Source organism: Gadus morhua, chromosome 21, assembly GCF_902167405.1.
Source record: "Gadus morhua chromosome 21, gadMor3.0, whole genome shotgun sequence".
Classification (NCBI taxonomy): domain Eukaryota; kingdom Metazoa; phylum Chordata; class Actinopteri; order Gadiformes; family Gadidae; genus Gadus; species Gadus morhua.
The window spans coordinates 450,001-461,268 of NC_044068.1; the positions used below are offsets into that span (position 1 = coordinate 450,001).

Sequence of the window (11,268 nt, forward strand, 5' to 3'; positions counted from 1 at the left end):
GTCCTCTGTACTGCTGACTAGTCCTCTGTACTGCTGACTAGTCCTCTGTACTGCTGACTAGTCGTCTGTACTGCTGACTAGTCGTCTGTACTGCTGACTAGTCCTCTGTACTGCTGACTAGTCCTCTGTACTGCTGACTAGTCCTCTGTCCGTTACTCAAAACAATCAGTAACTAAACAGAAACCAACCAACCAGCGACCGACCCATCACCAACCTCATCACTCCTTCCTTTATAATAGTCCTTCCTTTACAACCTGCATGTGAACCGGACACCAGAACTACAGACAGCGGGGGTCCACCTTAACGGACACTGGTCTTAGACTGATAGATACAGACAGTGTGGCTCCACCTTAACTGGCACTGGTCTTAGACTGATAGATACAGACAGTGTGGGTCCACCTTAACGGACACTGGTCTTAGACTGATAGATACAGACAGTGTGGGTCCACCTTAACGGACACTGGTCTTAGACTGATAGATACAGACAGTGTGGCTCCACCTTAACTGGCACTGGTCTTAGACTGATAGATACAGACAGTGTGGGTCCACCTTAACGGACACTGGTCTTAGACTGATAGATACAGAAAGTGTGGCTCCACCTTAACGGACACTGGTCTTAGACTGATAGATACAGACAGTGTGGGTCCATTATATTGACGGCGCCCTCTTCTTCTTCTTCTTCTTCCCCCAGAGGGAGGAGGCCAAGTGTCCCGCTCTGCCCAACGCCTGCACCTGCGCCTCGGACAGCTCCAGCACCGGGGAGCAGGGACCCATCGGCCCGGTGGTAAGATCAACCTGCCTCTGAAGAGACCCTCTATACAGCCCCCCCCCCAGGACTCCTCCTCCATACAGCCCTCTGACAGAAGGGCTTTGTGGAGCAGGAGTACGCCCAGACTCCCACAACGCTGCACCTTCACCGGTCAGCACGGTGATCCAAGGTTTTCCGTTAGACTTGGTCGTCGAAATGGACAAGTCTGTCAAAATGGACGTGACCCTTATTTTGTAGATTAGGTCCCGCCCTCTCTGGGACGTCAGGTATAGAGTACGATGTCGATGACAGATATACAGACCAGTAAAACAAGGAGAGCGAGGGAGCACATCCCTAAGCCTAAATCCACCTTATCTTCGTAAGTGTTCATATCTACCGCAGTCTGGGCCAACAACAACGCTAGGACTCTGGCTTTAGTTTCTGAATCTGTCCCATATCTTCTTTCTTATTTTGTTCCTTCTGTCCTTCTGTCTTTCTTTCTTTCTTTCTTTCTTTCTTTCTTTCTTTCTTTCTTTCTTTCTTTCTCTGTCTTTATTTGCATATTATCCTATTTTCTTTCTTTATTGATCTTAGTTTCTCTCATTCTTTCTTTCTTTCCTCCATATTGCCTCCTGTCCTCCCATCTCCCATCCAGTCGATAACAGAGCAGTCCTCCTAGTTCTTCTCTTAGCTGACCGTTCTCCTGGTTCTCTAAGCTAACCGTCCTGGTCCTCTAAGCTAACAGTCCTGGTTCTCTAAGCTAACAGTCCTGGTTCTCTAAGCTAACAGTCCTGTTTCTCTAAGCTAACATTCCTGGTTCTCTAAGCTAACAGTCCTGGTTCTCTAAGCTAACAGTCCTGGTTCTCTAAGCTAACAGTCCTGGTTCTCTAAGCTAACAGTCCTGATTCCTCTCTGAGATCCCAGTCCTTCCGCTTCTTCAGAGTCGTGCTGTGGAGGAGTGGAGGTAGAGAGTGGAGGAGAGTACTGCACCATGAAGTCTTGTAACCAAGCAAAACATGTCGTCTCCGCCTCATAAAACCTGACCTATTTTCCTGGAGCGGTTCCTGGCCAAACTTTGTTCTACATCTGCCGGTTCGGACGCTCGTAATATAAAGAGCATTTTATGGAAAGAAAAAAGTTCTCACCGCAGTATTTCACTTGTATATTTGAGGTAATACCCTCCGTAGAATTCATGGAACGATGGACTTAGGCCCACCAAAACGAAATGACCCTCTGTTGAATATTCATTAGCCATCCGTCAGTGTTTATGTCATCTATATGATGGTGGGTAAGTTACTTTTAAGCCAAATACGCTAAATGGTGAATGAAAATAAGGGACCAAATAGCCGCTGCGAGCCAGCACACATTTGTTCCTATTCAGTGAACGTATCGCAGCGCACAGATTGACTCCAGCTGCAGTCCAACGTTGATTTAACGGAAGGCTTCACCTGACGACTCCCTCTCTCCTCCCCAGGGTGCCCCGGGATCCAAGGGTCTCCGAGGGGAGCGCGGAGAGACCGGAATAGCTGTGAGTACGCCCCCGGGATGAGCCCTGCCCTGTACAGCAGCCGCACCCACTGCCCTGGTAACGCCAGCGAGGTCGAAGGCTGGGTGTTTACCTTATGTGTTCAGGCAGCGTTTGGTATTTTGTCTTCTGGTTTTGCCAGACTTCTACAGAACAGCCTGCAGAGAGCCAGAGAGAAATAAGAGTAACTGTTTAAAATAAATAGAATAAAGACTGTAAGATAAATAATCCACATTCCAGATCCACCTTTTAAACCCGGTTGATCTCCGGCCCGACAACAGAGCTAACAGCAGCAGCTGTCACCCAGGATCTGTTGTTGATTCACACAGTAGCATGTGAGACGCTGGGAACCGGGCCCAGATGAACTGACTGACTGAGGAGGCCATATCCTCCATTATCCCACTCAGGGGTCCTGGCTGTCACTGCAGAAGAGGTTCAGGACACGACCAGAACACAGAGATCACGTTAAAAACCAGACAACGCTAGGAAATACAAAATACGCAAACTTAAATCGACATACAGAATATTGAAAGAGACATATAGAGACATATTGTATGTCGTACGTCCTTGCACTTAAATATAGTACTTAGCATGGTGTAGCGTCTTATCCTATATGTCTCTGTTGTGTACGGGGAATGGGTTAACCTTGTGGTTGTTAGTGCTTGGCACTTGGTTTTATGAGCATCCTTACTGTTCCCACAGAGATATATTGTTGTTGCTCTTCTTCTTACAAATGTACGCGTTGGATAAAAGCGTTTGACCCATGCCCTCAGTGTATATGTTCACATTGTGTTTCTGTATCGTCTCCTGTTGCTGCCGGTCTCTGCGCCGGTCCAGTGTCTCTAACCGGTCTCCTCCTCCCCCCTCCCAGGGGCCTTTGGGCCACCCTGGGGTGATGGGGCTCCCCGGACCCCTGGGTCTACCCGGGCCCCAGGGCCCCAGCGGCATGTCCCTCCCAGGAGAAGCTGTAAGTAACCCCCCCCCCACACACACACACACACACTAATTCTGAGGGCCACATGAGTGCTCTGACCCCTGAGCTCTGTGACCCCTGAGGGCCACGCCTCTCCGACCCCTAAGGTTCCAGGTGAGGGCTCTCTGACCCCTGACCTCTGACCCCTCGGGGCCAAGCGGCCGTAGCGGTGCTCCTCGTTAGGAGAGGGTTCACAGGTGGGGCCGCGGTCGCTGCTGTCCTAACTCCTTAAAGAGAGGGGGTTAATCCCCTTAAAGAGAGGGGGTTAATCCCCTTAAAGAGAGGAGGTTAATCCCCTTAAAGAGAGGGGGTTAATCCCCTTAAAGAGAGGGGGTTAATCCCCTTAAAGAGAGGAGGTTAATCCCCTTAAAGAGAGGAGGTTAATCCCCTTAAAGAGAGGAGGTTAATCCCTTTAAAGAGAGGGGGTTAATCCCCTTAAAGAGAGGGGGTTAATCCCCTTAAAGAGAGGGGGTTAATCCCCTTAAAGAGAGGAGGTTAATCCCCTTAAAGAGAGGGGGTTAATCCCCTTAAAGAGAGGGGGTTAATCCCCTTAAAGAGAGGAGGTTAATCCCTTTAAAGAGAGGAGGTTAATCCCCTTAAAGAGAGGAGGTTAATCCCCTTAAAGAGAGGAGGTTAATCCCCTTAAAGAGAGGGGGTTAATCCCCTTAAAGAGAGGGGGTTAATCCCCTTAAAGAGAGGAGGTTAATCCCCTTAAAGAGAGGGGGTTAATCCCCTTAAAGAGAGGGGGTTAATCCCTTTAAAGAGAGGAGGTTAATCCCCTTAAAGAGAGGAGGTTAATCCCCTTAAAGAGAGGGGGTTAATCCCCTTAAAGAGAGGGGGTTAATCCCCTTAAAGAGAGGGGGTTAATCCCCTTAAAGAGAGGGGTTAATCCCCTTAAAGAGAGGAGGTTAATCCCCTTAAAGAGAGGAGGTTAATCCCCTTAAAGAGAGGGGGTTAATCCCCTTAAAGAGAGGGGGTTAATCCCTTTAAAGAGAGGAGGTTAATCCCCTTAAAGAGAGGGGGTTTAATCCCCTTAAAGAGAGGAGGTTAATCCCCTTAAAGAGAGGGGGTTTAATCCCCTTAAAGAGGGGAGGGGTTCGCGACCCTGTGAGTTACGCCCCGACCTCATCTGGCCTCGTTCTGGACGCCCTGGCGGTATTTGAATCTGAACGTCTGAGAGACTTTAAAGCCTCCATCACTCGGGGTTCATAAATCCACACGAGATGATCCAGAGGTTCTATTCCCGGCCGCCCCCACCGGCCGTGCTCCAGGCCTAAACCCGCTGTCCCGGCGCCGGGAACATGGATTTTAGCGACTTGGCGTTTTAATGACCGCAAAGCGCGACGTGTTGTGGCAGTTCACATCTTCCTCCACCCTCCCCTCGCTGAATCGTCTTCTGTGTCTCTCCCACCTCTTACTCTCCTTCTCTCTCTCTCCCCCCCTCTCTCTCTCCCTCTCCCCCTCTCCTCCCCTCTCCCTCTCCCCTTCTCTCTCTCTCTCTCCCTCTCCCCTTCTCTCTCTCTCTCTCTCTCTCTCTCTCTCTCTCTCTCTCTCTCTCTCTCTCTCTCTCTCTCTCTCTCTCTCTCCCTCTCCCCCTCTCCTCCCCTCTCCCTCTCCCCTTCTCTCTCTCTCTCTCCCTCTCTGTCTCTCTCACTCTCTCACCCCTCCCCCCTCTCTCTCTCTTTCTCTCTCCCCCCTCCTCTCTCTTTTCCTCTCTCTCTCTCTCCCCCTCTCTCCTTCTCTCTCCTCTACAGGGCCGACCAGGACCTAAGGGAGATCCTGGTGACTCAGGCCTTCCTGGGATGAAGGTATGTGTTCTCCTGGCCGGGGTCCCGTTGGGGAGGGGGGGGGGGGGAGGGGGGAGACTCAAAACAGGAAACCAAAAGGTTCTGCTGTCAGACTACCACTCTGGCCTCTCGCCCGGCCACGGAGCCACGCTCACTATATCACAAAAGGGAGGAGAGAGAGAGGGAGAGGGAGAGAGAGAGGGAGGGCGGGAGGGAGGGAGAGAGTCAGGGGGGAGTGCAGAGTCCAGGCTTTTGAAAGATTACTTCTCGATAAAGCCCTTCTTAAGAGTGAGGAACAAAGACTGATGCCAGGGACCAATCAGAAGTCTGTAACGAGGGAGCGTGCTGAGCATCTGTTCTCCTCTCCCAATCCTTCTTGCGGAGCTGAGAGGAGATGTTCCTGGTTAGATCTCCACCCGTCACTCAGAGACGGGCGGGGGCGATGACCAATGAAAACACCGGGGAGAGGATGGCCTTCGCTGAGCGATGAGGTGCTCCTGCAGTACGGACAGGATTCCTGCGAGTCAAAGCCGTTAGCCGGTAGCGGTTGGAACACCTCCACCGGAGCTCCCTGGAGATGGATGGGGGGCTTAGTGGACGTCACGCATCGAGCGCACCACGCATCAGGCTCAGCTCCGCCTGACAGCGCTTTTACTCTGGAATCCAGATAAAGTGCTGGCAGTTGAGGCTTTTATTGTGCTGCTTTTTCTCTGAAGTGTCTCTTAATAGGACCCCGCAAGTGTGCGTACGTTCTTAGCTTGGACGGCCCCAGTAGGTTCAAACTCACTCGCTCACTCACTCACTCACTCACTCACTCACTCACTCACTCACTCACTCACTCACTCACTCACTCACTCACTCACTCACTCACTCACTCACTCACTCACTCCTTCAGCCATCCATCGCTCAATAAACCATCTGTCCAGACCGGACCTCCGTGAGACCGTACTTCACATCCAGGCATCCTGTCGTTCGGTCAAAGCTCCTGCCTTGCCCAACGGCACGCTGGCTACAGGCAGGCTGTGGCTGGCTAGCTGTTAGCCTCGAGCAGCTAACCGGCTGCGGTGTAGTCTTAGTGCTGAGCTCCTGGCTGGGCTGTAGCTGGGCTGTAGCTGTTAGCCAGTGCTTAATTTGTCAAGTGGGAGCTCCCGGAGCGCTGAGGACGAGTAGAAAAAAAAGGGGGGGGGCTCTGGTGGGCGCTTTCGAACAACCCACACTTATTTAGTCAACATTGCAAGAAATTAGCCTACTAAAGCCTCGTGAATGGGGATGTACCCAGAAAAAATAGTAAACACAGCCACACGTTATAAAGTTTACCGTTGTTTACTAACAGTTGAGGAATATGTCATGCACTCGCAGGTGCGTCATTGAGTCATTGTATTCTCAACAAAACAAAATACACCAAGTCCTTGAAAATGGATCTCCGTCGCATCAAAAGATGAAAACAAATAGATAGTCTACCTCATAGATTATAGTAGGCCTAGTTAGAACAACAATCTGGCATGACAACTTGGCCACGTTAACAAAATAGATACATATTATTAACCAGAACAATACCAGAATACCACAAAAACCATAATAATAATAAAGTTCATTTTGGCCTTCTTGCCCCTCTTCTCCGCAGCCACTTTCGCTAACTCCTCGCAGATTTATCACACATCACTCAACCGACTCGCGTCACTCCAAGTCCAACCTCTCTTGCTGCACATCTGAACAAAACACACATGCACACAGTATTACACAGACACACACACACTCACTCACTCACTCACTCACTCACTCACTCACTCACTCACTCACTCCAGATCCAGCTGGCGGAGCGCACGTCAGAGCTTCCGGAGCGCGCTCCCCCTCAAATTAAGCACTGCTGTTAGCTGTGACTGGGCTGTAGCTGTTAGCTGTGACTGGGCTGTAGCTGTTAGCTGTGACTGGGCTGTAGCTGTTAGCTGTGACTGGGCTGTAGCTGTTAGCTGTAGCTGTGGCTGGGCCGCAGGTGACGGTGTTGGAGCAGCTGCTCCTCCACGTGGTGCTGATCACAGCCCCCCCCCCCCCCCCCCCCCCCCCCGACCTTATGAGGGCTGATCAGATGGATCTGGGATCCATCATGTAGCCTGTCAGTGTGCGGCCAGGCATCAAAGGCGATCCGGGGATTGACAGATAAAAAGAAAATAACCCAGAGAAGAGATTCTGAGTAAACGATCGCAAAGAACTAAAGAGAGGAGATTTAGGAGGCGAGTCGTGAAGGACACTCGCTGGACTGAACCTGTGTGTGTGTGTGTGTGTGTGTGTGTGTGTGTGTGTGTGTGTGCGTGTGTGCGTGTGCGCGCGCGCGCGCGTGCGCTCCACAGGGTCTCCCCGGTACCTCTGGGCCCCCGGGCCCCATCGGACCGGCTGGGATCAGGGTGAGTCCTCCTCATGGTTCCTCTGCTCTGATTGGCTGCCCGTGTGGTCGCTAGGCGCCGCCACAGGGGTCTGAAGGGAAACAGAAGCAGTGATTAACCCCCCCCCCTCTCCCCCTCTCTTGCCGTTCCAGGGACCCCCGGGTAAAGAGGGCGTGACCGGACCCAGGGGCCCCGCAGGGCCCATGGTACGTTGACCTCTGTACAGTGGTGCAGACCGACCCCTGAGAGTCTTTAGTCTGCAGCACTCAGACCACCACGCAGCTCTCACACCAGACACCACCCAGTGCAACCACCTCCTCCTCCTCCTCCTCCTCCTCCACCTCCTGCTGCTCCTCCCCCTCCTCCTCCACCTCCTGCTGCTCCTCCTTCTGCTCCTCCACCTCCTCCTCCTCCTCCACCTCCTGCTGCTCCTCCTCCTCCTCCTCCTGCTGCTCCTCCTTCTGCTCCTCCACCTCCTCCTCCTCCTCCTCCACCTCCACCTCCTGCTGCTCCTCCTTCTGCTCCTCCTCCTCCTCCTGCTTCTTCTGCTCCTCCTCCTCCTCCACCTCCTCCTCCTCCTCCTCCTTCTGCTCCTCCTCCTCCTCCTGCTTCTTCTGCTCCGACTCCTCCTCCACCTCCTCCTACTCCTCCTCCACCTCCTCCTGCTGCTCCTCGTCTTCCTCCTACTGCTTCACCACCTCCTCCTCCTCTTCCTCCTACTGCTTCACCACCTCCTCCTCCTCTTCCTCCTACTGCTCCCCTACCTCCTCCTGCTCCACGTCCTCCAGACAACCACATCTACAGTTTAAAACGATTACATCTACAGTTTAAAACCCTTACAGCTACAGCTTAAAACCATTACATCTACAGTTCAAAACCATTAGTATTAACCATAATGTCAAACCATTGTGATGGTGAACGAACAGTGCAGCTGCGCTGGAGTCAGATTGAACTCCCTGAGTGTCGATTATTGATGATGTCAAGCGTGTGTGTGTGTGTGTGTGTGTGTGTGTGGGTGTGTGTGTTTCTGTGTGTCTGTCTCTGTGTGTATGTGTATCTATGAGTGAGATTGGGTTCAACCTTTGCCAAACCCTGACCCTATTGGACCCCCCCTTTTCCCTCCTCCTCCCCCCCCAACAGGGAGCTCCCGGATCTCCCGGCGGTCCGGGACACGCGGGCCAACCAGGAAAACCCGGAGACAACGGCGTTCCGGTGAGCATCCACCGTCCCTACTGCATCATCCCACCCCCGACCTCTGACCCCCCTTGGGGATGCGACCCTAACGACCTTCTTCTTCTCTCTGTCCAGGGCTCGTCCGGCGTGAAGGGAGACAAGGGAGAGAGGGTGAGTCCCGCGTGGAGCAGACGTCAGGGGGACCCTGGGGGCTGGGAGGGTGGAGGTGGAGGTGGAGGTGGAGGCGGCACTCGAGCTGTCTCTGTTGTGTACGGGGAACGGGTTAACCTAGTGATGGTTAGTGCTCGGCACTTGGTTCTATGAACCTCCTCACTGTACCGACAGAGATACATTTTTGTTTCTCTTTCTTCTGACAAGTGTACTTATTGTAAGTCGCTTTGGATTAAAGCTTCTGCTAAATATAAATGTGGATGAAGGCGGAGGTCTGAGGAAGCTCCTGGCTGCAGAACATGTGGAGAAGGCTCATGCAGCATGAGCCTTCTCCACATGTTCTGCAGCCAGGAGCTTCCTGAGACCTCTGCAGGGTCCGACCGGTCCGGTCTGGTAGGGGGGCGGGGTGAAGGCACCTGACCTCTGACCTCTGACGTCTGCGGTCCCGACTCACTGTGTGTCCGTGTGTCCGTGTGTCCGTGTGTCCGTGTGTCCGTGTGTCCGTGTCTCTGTGTGTCCGTGTGTCTGTCCGTGTGTCTGTCTGTGTCTCTGTGTGTCTGTGTGTCCGTGTGTCCGTGTCTCTGTGTGTCCGTGTGTCTGTCCGTGTCTCTGTGTGTCTGTGTCTCCGTGTGTCCGTGTGTCTGTGTCTCCGTGTGTCCGTGTGTCCGTGTGTCTGTGTGTCCGTGTGTCTTTGTGTCCGTCCCCAGGGCGACTTCGCTCCCCAGAACATGATGCGCTCCATCGCCAGGCAGGTCTGTGAGCAGCTGGTCAACGGTGAGTCCGCTCAGCACACCACCTCAGGTGTCTCCTCAGGTGTCTCCTCAGGTGTCTCCTCAGGTGTCTCCTCCGGTGTCTCCTCAGGTGTCTCCTCAGGTGTCTCCTCAGGTGTCTCCTCAGGTGTCTTGAGAATGCTTTTGTTTCCTCTCCCGGGCTCCGCAGCACAAATGTCCCGCGTCAGCTCCATGATCAACCAGATCCCCAGCGGTTACCGTGGCAGCAGCACACCGGGGCCGACCGGACCCCCGGGGCCCCCCGGAGGTCAGGGCACCCGCGGAGAGCCCGGCCAGACGGGGAGGAACGGTTTCCCCGGCGGCCCAGGGTTACCCGGGCAACTGGGGGAGAGAGGTACGTGTGGGGACCGCACCCCCCTTCACCGATACGGGTCATGACCCATATCACGACGTCACGGCAACGTGTTTGGTCACTGCCACCGACATGACCTGCAGAGCGGCGTTGCTCTGTAGCGTGTGACATCATCGTTCTGTAGCGTGTGACATCATCGCTCTGTAGCGTGTGACATCATCGTTCTGTAGCCTGTGACATCGTCGTTCTGTAGCCTGTGACATCATCGTTCTGTAGCCTGTGACATCATCGTTCTGTAGTGTGTGACATCATCGTTCTGTAGCCTGTGACATCGTCATTCTGTAGCCTGTGACATCATCGTTCTGTAACGTGTGACATCGTTCTGTAGCGTGTGACATCATCGTTCTAGAGCGTGCGACATCATCGTCCTGGAGCGTTTGACGTCATCCTTCTGTAGTGTGTGACATTAATGTTCTCCAGTGGTTGACATCATTATTGTGTAACGTGTGATATCATCGTTCTGTAGCGTGAGACACCATCGTCCTGTAGCGCGTGACATCATTGTTCTCCAGTGTGTAACATCATCGTTCTGTAGCTTGTGACATCATCGTTCTGTAGTGGGACATATTGGCTCTGTAGTGCGACATCATCTTTTTCAGTGACATCATTCTTCTGGGATGCGTTGCCTCATGAGGTCATAACCTTGTGTTCCACCGGGGCTAACTCCTCTGTTTGTGTGTGTGTGTGTGTGTGTGCGTGTGTGCGTTTGTGTGTGTGTCACCTGCAGGTGCGGCGGGCGAGAAGGGCGAGCGAGGCCCGGCAGGTGTGGGCCAGAGAGGACAGAGAGGTCCCCAAGGTACGGTACAGCCCCCCCCCTCCCCCCCTCCAGCCCTGCAGCCTGCGGCTAGCGGCTAGCGTCCAGCTGCTAGCCTCCAGCTGCGTAGCGTAGCGGCGCGCGCACCCTCAGGAAGCGGCAGTGTGTGTGGGACGGAAGGGGGCGGGAGAACGAGGTCATAGTGGTCCAGTCGTGGAGAGTCAGCAAGTTTGGGCCGACGCTCGTCACCAGTGTGTGTGTGTGTGTGTGTGTGTGTGTGTGTGTGTGTGTGTGTGTGTGTATATCTCTGAGTGTGAGTGTGTGTATCTATAGCTGTGTGTGATTGTATGTGTGTCTTTGTGTGTGTGTGCGTGTGTGTGTGTGTCTATATCTGTGTGTGTGTGTGTGTGTGTGTGTATCTTTGTGTGTGTGCGTGTGTGTGTGTGTGTGTGTGTGATAGTAGATCCAGAGTTGTGAGTAGAGAGTTATGATTCATTCCAACCCCCTCCCTTCCTCCTCTCTCCTTCCTCTCCTCCCCCTCTGCCTCTACTCACCACATCTGGTGTGTGTGTGTGTGTGTGTGTGTGTGTGTGGTGTGTGTGTGTGTGTGTGT

General features: G+C 53.1%; 1 protein-coding gene across 1 annotated transcript in view; it reads left to right on the forward strand.

Moving 5' to 3' along the window:
* col12a1b (collagen, type XII, alpha 1b) overlaps positions 1 to 10,771 on the forward strand; it is a 104,972-nt gene extending 94,201 nt beyond the window's left edge. The window contains 11 exon segments of the mRNA XM_030345255.1: positions 692 to 784; positions 2,223 to 2,276; positions 3,145 to 3,240; positions 5,001 to 5,054; positions 7,382 to 7,435; positions 7,567 to 7,620; positions 8,555 to 8,626; positions 8,723 to 8,758; positions 9,466 to 9,532; positions 9,698 to 9,883; positions 10,629 to 10,771. Coding sequence (XP_030201115.1) covers positions 692 to 784; positions 2,223 to 2,276; positions 3,145 to 3,240; positions 5,001 to 5,054; positions 7,382 to 7,435; positions 7,567 to 7,620; positions 8,555 to 8,626; positions 8,723 to 8,758; positions 9,466 to 9,532; positions 9,698 to 9,883; positions 10,629 to 10,756 — 894 coding nt within the window. The 3' untranslated portion in view covers positions 10,757 to 10,771.
* Positions 10,772 to 11,268: the final 497 nt, after the last annotated feature.